Here is a 20,488-nt window from a genome sequence, read left to right as displayed (position 1 = left end):
AAAAGTCCAGTGTGGTTTCCTCTAAAACACAAACAAACCAAACAATAATATCCTAAGAAAAGCCAAGGCCATCTGTTTACATGTAGAGTGAAACATGAGTTTTTACCATCCTCCTGAAAATCACCTAACTGCAGTGAAAACACGGATGAGTTTCAAAAAGAATGATGCTGAAAGAATCCCTTTTAACACTCAGCAGAATACAATCAATTCCCCTGTTCACTATGTCAGAGTTTAAACAAAAGTACTTGGCTCTGGTCTATTTCCAAGAACAGATTTTTCGGAACCAATATGGGCATCCTTATAGAAGCATACCCACTGACTGTGATGGCAAACTTCCTGCTCATAGCGAAGCTCGGAGCCTCCTTCCTTCCTTTCTAAACTCTTCCTCATCTGGACCAGCTCCTAATGTTCACCTGATATAACTGGTCCTATATGTGGTGTGGTTTCTAGGGTCTTGGGAACGACTTGACTCAGAAACATCTTTCTTTCTGTCCTCAAGCTTTCAATAACAATCTAAGGTTGGTGTCTATTTTGAAGCACTCCTTTAGATAAGCCAAAGCACTCAAAAAATGATATTCATATAAAGTGTTGGTGTAGATAAGTTAGCCTGGGTAGTTTCCCTTCCTCACAATATAAAACAGAGAAGATGCATATCACAAGGACCTCAGAGAGTACAACTAAGAAAGGAGAAAATGGAAGGAAAAAGCACAAAGAGACACCCCCTAAACTCACCAGATCCCCTCAGAGGCTAGGCTTTGTGCAAAGTACGAGGTTAGACAAGACATGGCGAGCATCTCCACAGTAATATAAATGGTTTTTCTAGTCACAAACTTATCTCACTGAACTCTACCTACCAAAGACCACACAGGATACTATGGAAGTACAGGCAATGAGTGTGGCACCCCTTCCATAAAATCTAGATCTTAAACTCAGACCCTCGTCATACTGTTCATGAAGCAGGTATCCCACTGACCACCTTGTATGTGCCAGTGTGTTCTCTGACTAAAATGACAGCAGTAAAGCGAGCAGAGACTGATTTGTATCCTCGGGAATTGGAGACCCCACAATAGCATGATCACCCAGGATTTGCCTACAGTCCCATCCTCTCCTTCTAGACCATCACTTCGAGCTTCTGGCCCTCCCTTTGCTAATAGTATTACACAAATGTGCTAACTTTAATCATTGAATGCCCAAAGATGCCACAGTAAGTTCCCTGGTTCAAGCTACTCCCTCATAGATACTAGTAGTGATGTCATCATAAAGGCTAGAAAGAGCCAAGCTGTCTTCTAATTGTAACGAATCATCTCATCACTGTTAGCTTTGGTCTGCTTCCAGGATCGTGCCAGCCTACACCAGAAGCTCCCAGAGGCCTGTACTATGCACACAGCACTCAAACACTCTGCATTTAAGGCATTGCAACTCCGTCACCCAGGGATGTCTCCCTACCTAGGATGATGAGCTGCTTGACCAGGCAATGTCTTTTCTTGGTCTTCTTGTCTTGAGCAGAGCAGACATAGTCACCTTGGTCCTGCAGGGAGGCATTCTGAAATGCCACAATCAAGATGTCATTTGTGCTGTTAGAAAACATGGTGCCATTCAGTTTCCAAAGAGCATCCAGGTTCTTGCAAACTGGCGTGAGTGATTCGCCCGTGTGGACCGATGTGGTCTGCGAGCCAAGCTTGTACCATGTGAGGTTCTCAAATGTATTTCTGTCTGCAGCGCACAACAGAGACACATCCTCCTGCTCAGTTGGCTGGGAAGCAGGTTGCACAGTAATTTCAGGACCCCCTGAAATGTAAAGCTATGGTTAGAGGATAATGACTTAAGTTGGTGCATGACACCATCGTCTTCTTGCTGCTATGATGACCTAAGAGACAGCTCTTGCGGTCCCCAGCCATTACCACAAAGGCAGCGCCAGACTAGGCAATTCATTTCTCAAAATGTATTATTTGGAAATGTGAAATTAATTTTCCCCAAGTACTTACTGCATTTAACTTTGAGTTCTGGATATGGTTTCCAAATTGAAAAAAAAAAAACCCAACAAAACAAAAAACAAAAAGACCAAAGCAGGGCATTTAATCATCACATGGAATCTTTAACAATGTCTTCTTATTAATACATGACACGAAAACTACATTTATTACAAGTAATTAGCTCAGACAAAAACATCTGAGCCAGTACAATCAGCTCAAGATTACCCATAAAACTAAGTTGCAGAGACAACTCTGCAGTGTTGGAAGGCAGAGGGCCATAACTTCCCCATACTCCCAGAAACCTCAATTCTGGTTCTATTCTGTCACAAACCCACAGATAACTTCACGAACCCAAGTAAGTCATGAAACACACTAACTCTGGTGAGCGAGACAAGCCACACATAACATGGAGCTTCAGGCTTAAAGCACAAGTGGAAACCTTCTCTGGCCTGTGAGGCACACAAAGTCTCACACAAACCCAGGGGCTACGTGAGCGGCTTTAACTTGTTACCTTCAACTCCTATCGCCACAACACACTACTTGCTCAAATCCCAAAGACAACAGAGGACCTCACAGCTTATTAGCACCCACTTCCTGAGGGTCCCCCTCCCCACCCTCCAAAGAGGTCTACTCACTGATCACGTGGAAAGAGATGACCCTCTCGCCTCGTCCGGCTTTGTTGATGGCTTCACATTTGTACAATGCTGACACGTTGGCAGCTTGGATGACCAGAGTACTTACAGTCTGTGAACACAGAAGACCCAAGCCATGAGCAATGCAGGCTGAACATGTGTGAGTCATGTGCATAGAACTGGAATTACTTTTCAACAGTTGTATACACTGAAATTATGTGCTTCGGTTCTCTTCCATAAACTGGTAGTAAGCTGTAGGTATTGTGGGTTTTTTCCCTTCACCTTTTAAATTAGTAGATAGTGATTGAACAAAAATAGCAGGCTTTATTATACCACTTTATACATGCATATAATCTACTTAGACTACACCCACTCTCAATCATTCTGTCTTGGCTACTCCACAGTCTGAAAGATCCCCCTCCTCTTCCCAAAGTCTTCTCTACCTTCATGCCTTTTTAAATTTTGACTCGTGTAATAAAATCATATTTGTATTTCTTAGCCCAACTTATTCTGTTTAACATGATGATCTCATTGTTCTGCAAATAGCATAAATTTCTTCCTCTTTAAGACTGAGTGTGTGTGTGTGTGTATGTGTGTGTGTGTGTGTAAAACTCACACTTTCTTGATCTACCTAGGTTGACACTGGAACTTGGGTGTTACGGATGACATCACACAGACTGATTATTAACCTCCAATATATCTTTGCATGTTATTGTACCACCTTCTGTTCAGAAGTGAGGAGTAGAAAGAGAAAGATTCAAAATCAAACGGTGGAAGCTCACTTTGTTTTTTCCTTCAATTATGGCATATTGGTTTTTGGTGACTTCAATCTTATTTCCCCCCTGGAAATCCTCCACGTGTCTCCATTCTTTACAAGTAAATGGGGTTGTTTGCCTGTGAGAGGGAGAAAGCACAGCATGTCAAGATTTGACTCCTTGCTCGTTCAGTAGTACTGGAAAGGGTCAGCCTATGGTTATCACGTTCTCAGTGATAACTCTCGACACAGGCGAACACTTCGCCGAACTCGGCGCCAAATAAAAATAGATGCCAACAGCAGTCCAAAGGTCCAAGGTAGCTGCCCGAGGATACAGGAGGGAAGCAGCTATTCTGGGAACATGTCTCCATTCATAAATTGGATCGACAAGACAATTCAAGCTCACTTAGTTCAAAGGAAGGTAAGGAAACTTGGAAGCCACTGGGGCTTCTTAAAGTCATCTCTCTGGGAGCGACTGTGGCTTTTGTTTAGGAAATGGCCAGCAGCTGAGGAAGAAACTAGGGTTTGCTATTTCGAAAACAACAACAGGAAGTGGAATGCTTGGGGTGGTAGGTTGAAGGTGGTGGCTTGTTGTTTTCCCTAAGGATGTCTGCACTTGTGGTAGACCTTGATAAGCTGGGCCTGAGACTCTTGAGGCCCGGGCTAGGTTTATCATTGCCTCCCATCCACCAGCACTTCCTCTGAGAGCTGGACCTCCCCACAGATAAGGAGGAGCAGTGTGGTCTTCTCCCGTCCACAGACAGAAGATGATCCAAAGATTGGCAACTAGCAAACACAGCAAATAGTATCCATTTGGAGAGGTTAGCCATCAAGGCTAACTAAGAAGAAAGAGCTGACTCACATAGTGGAATGTGGGAGGTGAGTCCGGTACTATTGAGAGGGTATCTTCCTTGGAGATAGCCTTGCAGGTTTAGATGGAACCATGGCATAGCTTGGCAAGAAGGAACTCATGATGGCAAGTGAAACAGAGCACACAGCCCCACTCACCAGGGCCTGTAGGAGCAGGCTTCTTCTAGCTGCCAGTACCATTGGATGTGGTGCAGGGGAGGGTTGGCATAGACTGTGCACGTCAGAGTCTGCATGGTGCCATACTGGTAGGAATCCACAGGAGAGATCAAGGCTTTCTCACCGATCTGGGGTGGGACTGGAGATAGAAAAGACAACCTGTGAACTTCCCAATTGCTTTGAGGAACAAAGAGGGAATTTTAGCAACCAGATCTGCCTTATGTACTCAGATGATTTTGCCTCTGCTTGCTTTTCCAAAGGACATCCAAACTCGGAGACAGAAGACTTGAATTCTTATGCTCTCGTAACCATAAAACCCAAGAAGCTGAGTGACTTCAGGCCAGCTATACACTCCCAAGCCTCACTCTCTCAGCCTTACTTGAAAGATATTGTTCTCCATGTCCTACAGCCTAGCAAGAATGGCGTGAAAGGCTACAGAGAGAAAGCAGTTGGGATAATGCAGCAAAGACGTGTATTATCCACCAAGCCTTGCCAAGATGCTTCACACTGACGTTCAGTCCATATAGTCATGGACTCTCACTTTACACACGAGAAGAAATGGGGCAAATATTAAAAGATTTGCCCAAGGGCATCAGTTCATATGTAACAAGATCCTGGACAACAGAAGCTTAACTTGACTTTTGTATGCATTGTGCACAGCAGGGGAAATGCTAAGGTATATTGAATGTGGTGACCTGGTGAACTGGAGCAATGGGGTTGTTCCCTGTCTGCTTCTCTGTCTTTGCTGCCCAATTATTTTCTTCTTTCCATTATACTTAATGAGCTTCTGCCTTCCTCCCCTCTCTCGAATTCCCTTTATCCATGCTGCTTTTGAGCAACCTTCCCAGAACCTGTTATCTTTAAAAATACTCCCTAAAGAAAAAAAAGAAAGAAAGAAAGAAGCCAAGCCATCCTCAGAAGATGCACAGAGGAGGGTGGAGATGCGTGGGTAGTGCATTCTGGGACTGAGACAATCTCTTGACGGTTTAATGTGTGGGGCCAGTAAGAAGCACAAAGAATTACACCAGCAGCATTCCTCCAACTGTGTTTGCAGCAAAATGTTCATCTATTTACAGGGGGAGGAAAAGGGTTGTAGTCAAATAATCTAGTTAAATCCCTGATACTCTTGTCTCTTCTGTCGGGTCGGAGAAGGCAATAGTCATTAGCCTATGAAAATTCTAAGAAAGTCATGTAAGAAAGACACTCTAAGTCAACCTGGTACCTGCTACACTCACCTGACCATGACACCTTTCTACCCCGCACCCAAATACTTAATTATAGCATTCAGTTTGGGATAGTAAAGTTTAAATCACAGTTAAATCAAAAGCTTACACTCTTTCCTGGACAGACTCTAACTATGTCCTCTGACTGTGGACAGCAAGTTATCCAATGATGCTGGCCTCCACAGGTCTCCTGTGTGGAGTCCTGCCACACGCCTGCAGCAAAGCAGGTAAATCTCCAGACTAAAACATCACACAAAACACAAGGAGGGTCTCTCAAATCTTCATTCGAGGTATAGCTTCGAGGACAGGAACAGTTGGAGCTCATGAAACTTTGAGTGACTCCAGAGGCATTTGGCCAGGGGTTACCATCTCCAGGTGACCAACAACAGAAACTTCACGTGAGTATCAAGGAAGTATGGCCAGAGGATGCCAGACCACACCTCATTTCAAATCCACCTCCCTAGGTCATTTCTCATTTTTTTTTTTTTATGCATTGGCCCATTTAATGATGCAGATGACATAACAGGAGACAATGGAATGATGGGAGATGTGTGAAGATTCATTCTCTCTCTCTCTCTCTCTCTCTCTCTCTCTCTCTCTCTCTCTCTCCCTAGTAAACTTTTGGCAGAGGAGACACTAAATGGACTCACCATTCACAACCAGAGAGACCATGTGACTCTGCTTCTCCATTGAAATGGGGTTGGTGAGGATGACCGTGTAGTTTCCTGCATCTCTTTCACTCACTTCCATGATCGTGAGCTCGTCGCCGACGATCATGGTGTAGTTGGACTCAATGGGCCTTCCGTTTCGGTACCTAAGGGAGACAATCCCAGGAGGTATTGCAATAGAAGGATTTGGTCCCATGCAAACCAATGCTTTGCTTTTATTTCCAGTAGTTACCATTTGATATCAGGAGCTGGGTAACTGAGATACTTCACAGGGATTTGGACTTGGCTCCCCACTGTGGCTTCCACCAAAGATTTCATCCCGCTATCAAAAGCAATAAAAGGTTTTGCTAGAAGAAAATGAAAGCAATGGTTCTCAGAAATGCCAAGTTATTATAAATGCCCCTTTGGTTTGGGTTTTTTAATCAAGTGAACGGGTAGAGGTCGGGATACATGTGTGCACTGCCGTCCTGAGATTCCCCGTGCCATCTACAGCAGTCACCCTCCAGCTCCCTCCTAGCTTTTGTCAGCATTGTCTCCTCACTAGTGCTCTCTCATGAGCCTTGAGCATCCTATCTTCCACACAGCCTTCTCTACCACCACCAGCACCAAGGACCAGTGGCCATACCTTATTCTCTGCTCCCATGACACCCTCTACCCAACTCTGTGTGTCGATTGCCCTTACACTCCCTCCTCAGACCTTCTCTCTCTCTCCAAGTCCCTTCTTCCATCTAGTCTCAGATGGAAAGCAACAGTTCCAAATACAAGCTTTCAACCTATGCCTGACTTCCCTGGGTTCCGGGTTTACATATATCAGACATCTCCACCTGGATGTTTAATGGACATCACCAAAGAAACACATTCAATGCTGTTTTCTGCAGCCCATCCGGTCCTCTTTATTTAATGATGTCACTGTTCAGTTGCTTGTGTTAAAGCTCAAATCATCTCTTTTTTTTTTTTCACCGTCAGTGAATCAACCAGCATGCCTTGTTGATCACACCTCAGAATATATCCAAGATCTCGTCTCTTCTTACTCCCCCTCCCCCAACCACCCTGGTCCAAGTCTTCCTCCATCTCTCACTTGGATTTGAACTATCAACCTCCTAACTGTTCTCCCCTCTTCTGCCTTCACTTCCTTACAAGAGCTCGATGACAGATCACTTGCTTAGCGTGTGTAAGACTTTGACATCGCAAACATGTGAGCTGCAAGGTAATCCTACAGGAGCAAAAGCTGGAGCTCTACCATGCATAAATTATCTAAGCTGAGACATTTACAAGAATGCTAGGGTATCCCTGAAAATTTATTCACCTAAAACTACACAGAAAGCACTCAACCAGGGTTTCCCCATTTGAGAAGTTCATGCTTATTTAAATAAGTTCCTTAGCCTTCCTTATGGTAAACTGAAGTCTTTAAAAACACGCCCTCGTATTTATTAACACTCCACTTATATAACTATATATTATATAATGATAATGTCAGAAGCAGTTATAACAAATAGTACCTAATGAGCACTTACCATGTGTCATTTTAAAATTGAGATTTTTGAATTCAAGTCCCTGACCTCTAAAGGTATGCTGTTGATCTCTAGGTTTTGTGTCATTAACAACCCAAAAGTACCTTGTAAATGAACAAGTAACCCAAAGTGATGTTAGGCATCTCACTCCCTGAGGCACAGGGTATTATCAAGATGGTTGCTTACTATGAACTCGGACAAATGTTCTATTCCTCTTGGTCATCAGTCCACTGGATGCTGCACAGATATATTCCCCTTGTTCACTCTTGGTTACACTTTCTATTGTTAAGGTGCTCAAAAACAGCTTCGGGTCAGTCCCAGGAAGGGGTTTCATGTTTACAATCTTCTTATTCTGATGGTGAGAAGCAAAAACAGAGTTTAGTAAATCTCTTCACAGTCCAGCAGAATACTATCCAATAGCTCCTAGAGACCCACGGAATCAACCCCTGTCACCTGGTGAAGACGACTATTAATAATAGACTATAAACACCACATCAACAACAGTATATTGGGATTTGGGAGAAATGTGTGGAATTTGAAAAAGGTGGAGCTGAGGGAGGATATTGAAGTCTCCTTTACCTAACGAGAATGGGATGTGTGTGGAGCATGAAATCAAACAAAACTGGTTAAAGAGAAATCTAACCCAGGTCACAAAGGGACAAACAGATCAAGGGCTTAAGAGAACAGAGAGGTAATGTCAAAAGATTAAGACACTAGTGGGGACCAAAATGCACAGGTCGACTGCAGCAGGGTGGGTTGGGTCTCCCAGCATAACACCTTCTCATGGTTGCTATGCAGCCTGTCATAGTCCTATATAAAAGTGTGTGTGTGTGCGTGTGTGTGTGTGTGTTTTGTAGGTATAGGTGTCTGTGTATGTTTGTAGGTGTAAATGTGTGTGTGTGTGTTTTATTGTCTTTATAATTTATCTGACCAGAGAGGATCCAGTATCTCTTAAGAAGACTTCATTAGGGCTTATTATCAGAGTATTCAGAGGTCTGGCTTCGTGCTGTCACTGTTACCTTCGATGGGACATGCCAGTTGAAATCAAGCCCCACATTGAGTTCAGTTCTTGCTGTACAATTTAAGACAAGCTTTTCTCCGGCAGATAGCTCGATTTCATGAGAGGGGCTCAGAATCACATCATAAATCCTAAATCCTGGAGCAAGTAAATGATAAAAACAGACAGTAAGATGGAAAAGAAATCTCGGACTTGGCACACATCTTTTAAGTGGTGCAAAGCATGTGACATCATTTTCCTCGGGGAACCTCACTGCTTCTTGATGGCTTTAGAAAAGCAGTGTATAGTGATTTACAAATCACTATCTTCAGCATTTCAAAGAAGTTGCAATAACCCAATGAATATTAAAATCTAGATACAATTAAAAGAACTGGTGCCAGGCAGTGCTCTGAATATTGAACTTTCATAAAATGAGCTCCTGTCGTGGTATTTTTTCCATTCTTGGTCTTGACAAGAAAGAAGAAATCTCAGTTGCAATAGTTTGCCTGGTAAAGAAGAGTATCTGGAAAGAGTTAACCATATTCTGAGCTAATATTTTTTTCCATATCCCTTGCCTTTCCCTCTACACCTTGCTATCCAGGGTACTCATGTAGAAAGCCACTCTTTATTGTATGGTATTCCAATACAATAAAGTGGAAAGGACATCTCCACTTACCTACAACCATAACTATGTACATGATAGACTGGTACGTTTCATCATTAATCTTTGCCTCACAGAAGGCCATGGCGGCAGGGCTGATCATGTTACTGGGGATAGTGAAGCCTTTCTCGCTGTCCCAGGAAATTCTGTTTCCATCCGGAACAAATCTCCTATCTGGATACTTCTGATTAACAAAAAGAGAGACAACAAATATTTAACCCAACACTGTCCAAATTCAATGGCCAATGAAGGACCCATCTTACTTCTTACTTGAAGAACTTTTATTGTGCTGTTGGCCCTCCCTAAGGGATCTTTGCAATCAGCTCTTGACATGGTATTGGAAATGAAAAGCTCATCTCCAGAAAGGCTTACAGCTATGGAAACGTATGTGGTGACTGCAAAAGACGCAACTCACAGTGCAAAGTGACACGTTGAGGTTTGAAACCGACCCTCGGCACGGGATCACCACACTTTTGTTCTTGTTCTCGGTGATGTACACGAAGCCATGCTGGTCACTGACAGAGGTGATGAATGGTGACCTGTAATCTAGAAGAAAAGGGAGTTCTCCCAGTGAATTATTAGCAAGAGAGTTAGTCTTTGGGTCCATGAACTCTGACGGAGAAAGAGAGAGAGAGAGGCAGAGAGACAGAGACAGAGATGCAAACAGAGATGCAGACAGAGATACAGACAGAGAGACACAGAGACAGAAAAAAGTGAAGGAAAACTTCAACAAATAACTTCTTCCACATGGAATATTAACAAGTCGAATCCATTTTAATAGTCCATGCTTTAATAAATTATTTTTTATATAAAATAAAAAATTTCATTTAAATCCATACACTTAAACTCTGAGTTTTATGATGCTAAAAGTTCATGTTTTTCCATTAGGCAAATAGTGTAAATGACTAAAAAGAAATTAGGATCTTTAAACTAAGAAAAATAACAATCAGATGATTCAGTAATTCAGAAGAACGATTTTTATAATATCTTAAGTCTGTGAGAACTGTAGGTAAGAGTCTTTATAAAAAGTAACGTTTCATAGCCACTACATTTAGTTAAAGATTTAGCACGTATGAAAATCTGTGGCAATGAGTACTAGGAAAAACAGAACTCCAAAGATTGAGATGAAAGCCAGATCGATTTCAATATCTTTCAGACACCATTCACACAGTATTAATACAAGGCTGGGGATTTACTTCATCCCCTAGAGACAGAACACAGGGTCTGGAGCCACTACTTGAGATAACACCTTCCCTCCTACCTCCCACACATCTGGTCAAACCTTTTCAGAGGTGAAGAAAGAGTTAATGAAACCAAAGGGAAGAAGAGTAACTAATTCCTTTCAACAGCAAAAACCTGATTTCCTCCCCAGCTGGAAAGCATAGGATGCAGCTAGCTTCGCTCCCCACATGCCATCACCATTATCCTGCACGGCCAAGGCCCACTTCCTGGCTCCATCCACTGCTAAATGGGACAGAAGGCTGAGGAAGTAAGAGGGGACATTAAAGACCTATCCATAGGGAATACTACATTCAATGCTTTCTTTCCTGTTGTTAAATTTCATGAGCAAACTCTTGAATAGCTCACCTCAGAAAGCTAAGCAGAGGCAGGAGGAGAATTTTATGGTATACCCAAAGGCACCAAGTATATACAAGCAAACAGTGCTAGAGACCAGTGCTTGGTGCCCCTGCCTACTATCCATGGACATGTTAATGGAAGATTACATGGCTTGCTTCATTCAAAGCCTTGGGAAGCTAAATTAACCTCTTGACTTAAGACTAAAGCTATGCTGGAAGCTATTTCAGTAGCCCTAAAGGGGAAGTAAACAAAAGAATACCAAACAACCACGCATCCTCCCAAAATAAAACATTTATTGTAACCCATGAGATGACTTTTCTCATGTCTCCAGGTTTCCTGACTCGGGGAGAAGGAAGTATTAAGATATTGTAGGAGAAGCTCATCTTGAAGCATTTCCAGACAGGCTGAGAGCAGGAAATCCTTGCAATCTTCGGAGAGAGCCCCGTCTCCCAAGACTGCCAGATCAAAAGGAGCCAGGCATTCTCCAAGGTCTGAGCCTTGTCTCCCTCAGCCCTGCAGGGCGAGGAGAGGAGGCACAGAATTCTATCTTACGCTTTGCTTACACCGAGCAAAAAGAACACCCAGTCGCTGAGGAGCTCCAGAGCGTCATGGGCTATTTGGATATGGCCCCTGTTCTTCTGTACACTGACCCTACTGAAATGGAAGTGTAGATATGCAGGTATGGTGCCCTGAGAACTTTCCTGTCTGGTAAGAGTGGCTTTCAGGAAAAACAAAAAAACAAAACAAAAACCTTCAAAGCCATTTCCACTTGTCTCTAATCCCCTGAGATGTAAGGTTACATACAGATGAATAAATAAAATACTTTTACAGCTCCATCCTTCTCTGAAAGAAACATAACATTGTATGCTCATGTCAAATATCATGCAACTCAGGGCTGGAGAGATGGCCCAACAGATAGAAGCACTGGCTGCTCCTGCAGAGGACCTGGGTTCAGTGCCCAGCACCCATATGGTGGCTCATGATCATCTGTAACTCCAGGTCCAGGGGATCCAGTGCCCACTTCTGACCTTCACAGATAGCATGCATGCACACACCACACATAATACATGCAAAGCTCTCATTCACACACACAAAAAAAAGAATGACAAAGAAATCTTTACATGTAATACAACTTTTAGATTCCTGAGAAGCAGATGTTATTACAGGCAGTGAAGAGAGGTTTTTCACGAGAAAAGGTGACATGCAATTTTTAGAATGTAAAAGAGATTCTATTCATCCCCTAAATATGGAATACATGTTACACTATAGTTTTTAATATATGGATGCTAAGTTACAAACCTTGATTACATCACAAAACTAACCTTTTGATGTAGGACGAAAGCTAAGTTCCTTTGACATAAAACTAAAGGTGTCCTGTAAATCAATTCTAGATCACTAGCCCTTAAAGGGGAAGTCTATGAAGGAAGCCCAAACAGCTAGCCATAACCTCAAAGTAAAATATTCACTCTGTCCACAAAGACTGATCATATCTGTAAGGTTTCATCCCTCTGGGGTTGATGCCAAGCCCTCTCAGTTCACACAAGAAAAGACAAGACATGCTGTCTGGAGGGGTTCTTTTGAGTGTAGTGTTGTGCTTTGCACATGGGTATGTGAAATTTTTTTTAATAAAGTGATAATATGGAAAGGAAAGATCTTATGGGGGAGGGAGAAAAAAGGAGAAAAAAAAAACCAGCCTCTAGAGTCCTTGGCTATTTCCCTATGCATTCCTGCAAAAAACCTCCCTGCTATAGATAACCTATCTCACCACGGCAACCTCTCTATAATTCACCTCCAGTCCTCCTCGTTTTCAAAGATCCCAGAGTCTCGAAGAGCAGAAGACATTTTATGAGTCTCCATAGCTCGTGACGGGTCACAGGGAATCACAGAGCGCCGTAGAAAAAGAACCAGGGCTGACCTAACCAGAGCAAAGAAGTGCCGCTCCAAACAAAGCCCAGACTGCTGCTGAGTCCTTTCTCTAAGGAAACCTGGCAGAGAAGCTCTTATATTCCTTTGGGCAGACAGCTTTTCCAGCAAGCCTCTTATTGGACTCAACTCTTCTTGACTCTATTGGATTGACAACATCGGAGGCAGCCGTGGGGAGGACATTCTGGCCCACCACTTACCTTGAACGTAGACATAGACAGTAGAGGCTTTGTCAACGTCTCTATAGAAGCACTTGTAGGTGCCAGTGTCATTTCCAACCACTCTGGGAATTGTGAGAGTCTTGCAGAAGATACTGTCACCACCGCACTCAGTCACCAACACCCTTTCCTCAGAATCACGCTGAGCGTTGGGCCAAAGCCAATCCAGGTCCCTCTGTCCCCTGAAAAAGTTTTCCCAGGAGATATTAATGCCATACTCCATGCCATGAGGCTATGATTAAGAGAACAGAAGATTCGTGGTTTTTTTTTTCACATACATATAAACTACTCAACAGACACCTTCAGACTGATAGACACTGATGACAGACGGTCTTGCAAGGACTTGCCACAACGGTCACACCCTTTGTTACATAAATCACCCACATGGTCCTGTGTTTTCTGTTGGCTCACTCATTCATCCTTTTAATAAATATTTTAAGCAATATATGATGCCAAGCATTATTAAGGACAAAGAACAACTTTTAAGGGACCAAGGACACTATGCTCAGTGGTAGAGTAGTCGTCCAGTCTACACCAAGAAGAAAGAAAATTAGTGCCTTTCTGGAACCTAACTCTGATCAAAAGGGAGATAGACAATTAAAAAAGTACAAGTTGTTGCATAAATGGCGGTGATTTCATCCTGTGAAGGAAAATAGAAACGAGGCAAAGAAAAGGGAGGAATGTGTCTGAGGGACCTATGCACGTCGGGAGGAACAGCATTCCAAGCAGCAACAGTAAATAAGAAGGACAGACAGAGATCAGGGCGTATCTGGAGTATTGGAACAGAGAATCTAACAGCAGAGAATCCAGAGTCCTCATGTGGGTATAAGCAAGGAGGAATAAAAAGTTAGTACACAGAGAGAAGAGGCTCACGGTGCCTTCTGAGGGCCACATCAAATGGACATTACTTCTACAGCTTCCAGTCTCCACAAAGCAGAAGGAAGGGGGTCAGTACGAATAAAGCAATGACCCACTGAGCCATCATTCAAAGAGCTTAGAACTTGCATGAAGTCATAGTATCATCCGTGCCCCGCTCACTCCAGGGTGTGTTCAGAACTTAAGAAATGTTTCAGCAGTCTCCAGAGGGAGGGTGAAGCCTTTGTAGATCTTAAGTGACCCTTGTGTCTGAGAATAGGTAGAGGAAAGTCTCTAGAATGACTTAATAATGATAAACAGCTCTTGCTATAGCTTTCTGGTTTTGCTTTTCCCCAAAGACTGGACATTGGTGACTTTTGTAGACCTTAGATAAGAGGTCTGGGTTCTCTCCACATGCAACAATCTACACTAGACCTGAGTTGTTCTGTGGACTGCTTGAGATTCTTCAAATGTAAGGCAACTGGCACAAGCTACCAGGATTGTTTTTGTCACCAAGCACTCTTGTCAGATGGCACCATTGCCTGGGCCCATCACCATCCCTACCAAAGCACTGTTCTGCAGACAGCCCTTCATGAATGATCACACACCCAGCTACACCTCCTCTAGGCTTTCTTTCTTGCCTCTTGGTGGAAAAGTAAAATTCAAGGTCCCCTTCTTGCCAAAGAGCTCTGTTTCCCAGTTTATCCAGCATCAACACCATGACTTCTTGCTGGCAAGTGGGAAAGAGGACTGGAACATCAAGCCAGATTATGAAGGTCATGGTCTGAACAGGAATATTACTTGCTAGAGATTAAATTGCTAATACAGGCAGAATTTCATTTGTAGAAAACAGCTGAAAAAAAGATGCCCAAAAGCCATTCTGGGTGACTTGAACATAGCTAGAATTTTAACTCTATTCATAAGGATATCTCCTTTGCTTTACTAATTTATCAATAGTTGTTAATGTCTATTACATGCCAGTTTTTTGGCACATCTACACATACATGCATGTGTGTGCCTGTGCATGTTGTATTTGTGTAAAACATTTGCACGTGTTGAAAACAGTTCAGCAAAAGAGTACAAAAGTTTGAAAAGACTTTTCCCACTGTTTCATTATTAAATGAGTTCTTAGAAGTCTCGTGACTTATAAACAATTGTAACAATACTATTATACTTCTGCAGTAGTGGAAACTGTTGTGATCTCAGTAAACAGTAGGCCCGTTCACACAGGAAAGCTGGATCGAAGAGGAATCCTTACCTGCAAGTAATCTGAAGGGTTGTATTTGCCAAAATTGTCAGTATGTCTTTTTGTGTGCTGAGTTTGGGTGGATGGAGGGAATCACCAGGCAAACCTAGAAACAAATTAGATAAGGTTGGATCCAATAGGAAAGCCCTTCCATAAACAACGCACACTCCAAGTTTTAAAAGGCCTCTTCAGCAATTCATTGTATAAGGTGGGACTGACTTTGCCCCATTCCCAGTAAAAGTTCACAAGCTCTGTCATAACAGGAAGAATGGGCAGATGGTCACGAACCAACACAACAGTTCTGCAATTCACAGCACCAGGGTGGAGTTCCTGTTTTCCTGTGTTGCCAACTTCAAGGTCTTACAAAAGGATATGGGACATTGAAACCCGGTGAACCTCCCTCCATCTGATGGTCTCAGGCCCTTGGGAAAGGACCCACTGACATTTCTTGTAAAGCATAGGATACGCAGATCTGACTAGATTGCTGATTAATGAAAACTCCCTGGAGAGATCTTTCTACAGCTCATCTCCATAACCCTGAAAGGGACAGGAGCCACTGTGACCCTGTCCCATTGCCTTTTATCATACTGTGTACCAGACTTCCTTTGGTATTTGAGCTGCAAAGGCTAAGGTACTGGCTTCTAAAGACAGCACATTTAAATGGACGAAAAGGAATTGGGGAAGAGAAGCATCTCCCAGGTTCATGCATACATGCATATTCATAAACTTGGGGCAAAACTAAAAATAGTGTAAGTCTAATGAGCTATAGCTAGGGGTTCCCAACTCATTAATCAGAGTTCTGAGCTCACACCAATACAAAGCAGGAGACACAAGACACTTGCTACCTAACCGACTGAAATGCATAAAGGCATCACGAGAGATACGCACCACTGCAGGTCTACACAGCGAGATAACTCGGTTTCAGTCAACTCACCTATAACATGCTACCGACTGCTTAAAAAGCATGAGAAAAACAGAAGTTTCCCACTGTGTTAAAGGACATCAAGATCTTCCAGCCCTCCACTTAAAAAGTGAGCTGCCGAGTGTGATGGCACACACCTGGAAGCCCAGCATTCTGATGAGTGAGACACTGGGACGAAAGTTCGAGGCTAGCCTGGGCCACACAGTGGGACTCTGTCTCAGAAGGAAAGAATAACTAATTTATACCAGGCAGGCATCCAGGCACTCTGATTCACGCTAAGAACAGATGACTCCTAAGGCCTCAGCTGGCAATGACAGTGTGCGGCAAATAAGTGAGCGTGAATAAATATGAGGCCGTGTCAATAGAGTATGAGCAAACAGCCAAGGCAAATATCCAGAGCCGTGACACTGCGGCCCTATGAGAACAACCAGAGCAGTCCACCCACTGACTGTAGAGGATCTCACACACCTCCACGGATGTGCAAAACAGTCTACAGCCATACCACCCTGAATACACTCAACCTAATCAGATGTGCATCTGTTGCTGATATAACTATAGATTCATTAATTAATAACATATGTTTAAATGTTGGAAATTAAATGACATTAATGAATTTCACAAGCTAGTCGGCGTTGTCAATGACTTGTGTTTGAGCTGTGATTCTAAATTTCATGATGTGTCTCCTCCTAGACCAACAGATACGCATTTTCAATGGCATTTGAAGTGACTGGATCACAGGTGCTCTTGGTCCTCCCTGAGACATCTATAGAACTGGGTAGTCATCTTCAATTAATCAGCATAACGTTTGTCAATATGAGAGAAGTCACTGTTCCTAACACAGGCAAGCAATTAAAATGTTCATAAACAGGTCTTCCAATAATGGAATCTTACTTTGTCTGAGAAGCGGAAAATGAAAAACAACTTGTTTGATAAGTCTATTTTAAACATGACCGAGAAACAGTAACCTGAAAACAATCGCTGGATACGCTCATGTGATGAACCCATTAGACAGGCAGATGTGTGAGGAAGATGTAGTAGTAATTAGCCATCCGGTAAGCTGTGCCCACTTCACCACCACAGTAAATGACCCTTATTCCTCAGTGCCAGGAAGCAAACACAGAGCCTCACCGCTCTACCAGTGATCTTCATGCCTCTAAGAGCCTCTCGACCGTCTCTATAACAACACACAGCCACAGATTCTCTTAGAGTGCAGGCATGTTAGCTATGCTTATCTTTAAAAAGATGCCCCATTCCTAGGACACCAAAGACCGCAGCACAGTATCCTAGGGATATGTCTGCAATCAAATCTAGTCAACGAGGTTATCAATAACTGGAGATTTACATCAGTGACTAATGCCCCCCCCCCCAGCCCCGCTGCCTTTATTAAACCTCATTCATTTTCACTGGCAAGTTTGGGTTCTGTCCTCTAGAAAGCTCATTCTGACTGTATGAGGTACATATGCTACTATACAATAAAAGCCCTTTTATGTTCAAATCGGATAACCAACATTAATTAATTTGTGCACTGTTATCCTTCCCGCTCAAAGACCAGAAGGAAAAACAACAGCGGCTCTGTCTCCAGACTTCGATGGCACCAATTATAGACCAATCCAATTAAGCAAGTCACACACTCCAAAAGGGCAACCTCCATTTTATTCAGGGACCGGGATACTGTTAAACTGCTACACTAGGGACACTCCCCGGCTTCAAAGCAACTCACTTCTCTATGGGACCCAGGGCAAGCGCGGCATGTTCCAGGCTGTCTTTCTCTTCCCAGAAAGGGGGAGAGTGCAGCCTTGTCAGGAACAAGTGGACACCGGTTATGGAGCTTGCCTAATGAGCCAAGTCATGAGGAAAACTCAGTAACTGTAGACAGGCGATCTTGGTCCTGCACATCACCATGGTGCCAGTGCTTTTAAGGCGTGCAATTCTCTAAGGATGCACGGAATGTTTCTGCAGAATTGACTTTCTTTTCTGACTCTCTATTCTCCAATGGGTGGAGATTGGGAAATCTGCAAACTGTGGCTTCAAAAAGGAAATGAGAAGGAAATAGAGGAAGAAGAGAAGGAAGAAGGAAAGGGAAGGGAGGAGAAAGGAAAGAAAAGAAAGGAATTACACAAAAGCCCAAGAGCAAGTGTGCGCCTAACCTTGAAGCAGAGGCCATTTTTAAACAAGAAATGTGACCCTACCAAACACAAGAGTTTCTGAAACTTTCAGAAACTCTTTCGGAGTTTACCCCAGGGCCGAAGGCTTTGGAGTAGTAAGTGGAGAGTTACTTTAAGACACCTGGAGAAGCTGTCACAGAAGTGGAAGCCGCTTCTTCCTCCCGCCAGCAAAGTAGCATTCTGCACCAAAGAAAGTTGGGGGAGGAAAGTGTTGCTCTGTGAAGAGACCTCACCTCAAATAGTCCATGCGCTTACATGCTGGAGCTAAAGGAGAGGGGAGGCGGAGGCGGAGGCTGGTTCCCTGCTCCACTCCCGGGCAGGGGGCAACAACCCGGGATGCTTGATGCCAGCCAGGCCGCCCGGCTTGCTAGGCTTCCCGGCGTTTGACTGCCTGTTCTGCCAGTGGGAGCATCTCCTGCCCCGGCTCAGGCGCCTTTCCACTCCCGCCTACCTAGCGCCAGGGTCTGCGTCGGCTCCGCAAGACACACTCCAACCGAAGCCCGGGGGATTGGAATCCTGGCTGAGTTATTTCGCAAGAGTCTTTGAACCTCAGTTTCCCCATTGGTAAGTGAAAGAACAGCAAAGGGCGGTCTCTAGAGCTCTCCGAGTTAGGTCCTCTTCTCTCCCATCCCCACTCTCCGCCCGCACCCTACTTCTCCGCCTTACTTCTAAAGAGCGGGCTCCTTACCTACAGAGGCGGCTCGGGTCTCCACGCAGAACCACAGAGCGACAGCTAGCAGCAGCGCCTTGTTCTCCATCCTGCACTTCGCGCTGGACATAGAGCCCAGTTCTCAGGCACGGACTCTTTCCCGGTCCCTGGCCCAAAGAAGTCACAGAGGCGGTTTGCGCCCCCGCAGCGCAAGACCGGGGAGAGCGCAGGGCACCGGCGCCCTGGCTCCAGCCGCGGCTGCAGCAGTGTCCGCGGACACGGGTCAGCCAGGTTATCCCGGCTGCGGGACCCAATCTGGGCTTTCAGTCCTACCGGGTAGCGTTCTGCGCGAACTGAGGAAACACCGCCTACTTCTCTTGGGGTCCTGAGGACTCAAGCGCAGAGAGCGAGCGTTGGCTAAACACTAGAGAATGGGGGCGGGGTCAATACCGGGAGGGGTGGGGACTCCCTGGGTCCGGTCACGCCCCTCACTGGATACCAGGTTTGGGTTTCCCGGTTTCCCACGCCCACTCCCCCACTACCCCGGAACTGTGCCGGGCGGCAAGTCGCATCCGAGAGCAAATCTGGACGCAGCTCGGTTTCTGGTGGAAGTTAAATGTAGCCAGTAATGGGCTCTGAGACACTTGCTGCCCCCAGCAACCTGGGAAGCAGCACCAGAAACACAAGGCCCGCTGCGCCCTCATTAGGCACCTCCAAGTGCAGAACTCTCTGCTGCAGCTGACAGTCCCAAGGGACCAAAAATACGCCCGCAGGTGGGAGCATGAAGATAGGAACCCTGGACCTAGACGTATTTGGGGCACTAACTTGCAGTGAGTTGGTCAGTACTTGGAAGTTTTGTTTTATGGTGCTTTGGCCAGTGCAGCCATAGTTTTAACACCTCCCGCACCCCCCTGCTCCATTTGAATGTTTTAATTAGAAGATAGGCGCTTATCCAGGTTGCCAACTCCCCTACTGTTTTCTCATCTATCTGGAAACTTTAAATCATCTAAACTTACCTGCTAAGCCCTAGAAGACATCTCGGTTGTGAACTCCTTGCCTGACTCGGTCCAGAAAACCTATAGCAGGAGATTGCAGGGAGCTGGCAGTGATCAGGGCTCCAGGACACAGAGAAGAGCGCCTTCTTCAGTGGCTGCTAGAGTGCTTTTGTCCCCCACCTCACCCACCCCTACCCCCAGTTCCACGACCACAGTCCCCTACAGTAACTTCGGCCAGGTCAAAACTTTGGCCCTTTTCAGACCTGACCTTTCAGACAAGATACACTTCGGGGAAAGAGAAGGGAGCTTTTCTTGCCAGGGGCGTCACTGTAGGAGCAAAGGGGAGAAAGGTCCCCGTATGAACAGTTCTTTTTTCCAATTATGTAGACTTCAAATAGCAACTAGGGAGGAAGGACCACCTTCATCCCTAGTTTTCTTTCCATTCTTTCCACGCCTGGGGAATGACAACAAATATCTTGTAAGATCTTTTAC

The 20,488-nt window shown here is 44.4% G+C and overlaps 1 protein-coding gene across 1 annotated transcript; it reads right to left on the bottom strand.

Annotated features, from left to right (window-relative positions):
- Positions 1–1,405: 1,405 nt before the first annotated feature.
- LOC114616621 (vascular endothelial growth factor receptor 2-like) lies at positions 1,406–19,254 on the bottom strand. Its single transcript, XM_028762046.1, has 13 exons — positions 19,041–19,254; positions 15,278–15,371; positions 13,147–13,346; positions 9,861–9,991; positions 9,461–9,629; positions 8,807–8,943; positions 7,974–8,139; positions 6,509–6,623; positions 6,259–6,422; positions 4,368–4,524; positions 3,388–3,499; positions 2,609–2,717; positions 1,406–1,788 (listed from the first exon to the last, which is right to left on the bottom strand). The coding sequence occupies exons 1-13, from the start codon at positions 19,129–19,131 to the stop codon at positions 1,406–1,408; spliced, it is 2,028 nt and encodes a 675-aa protein (XP_028617879.1). The 5' UTR covers positions 19,132–19,254.
- Positions 19,255–20,488: the final 1,234 nt, after the last annotated feature.

Source organism: Grammomys surdaster, unplaced genomic scaffold (genome assembly GCF_004785775.1).
Source record: "Grammomys surdaster isolate TR1022 unplaced genomic scaffold, NIH_TR_1.0 332710, whole genome shotgun sequence".
Classification (NCBI taxonomy): Eukaryota; Metazoa; Chordata; class Mammalia; order Rodentia; family Muridae; genus Grammomys; species Grammomys surdaster.
The sequence above is the reverse complement of the archived record's forward strand: the minus strand, read 5'-3'. Positions and strand labels throughout refer to the sequence as shown.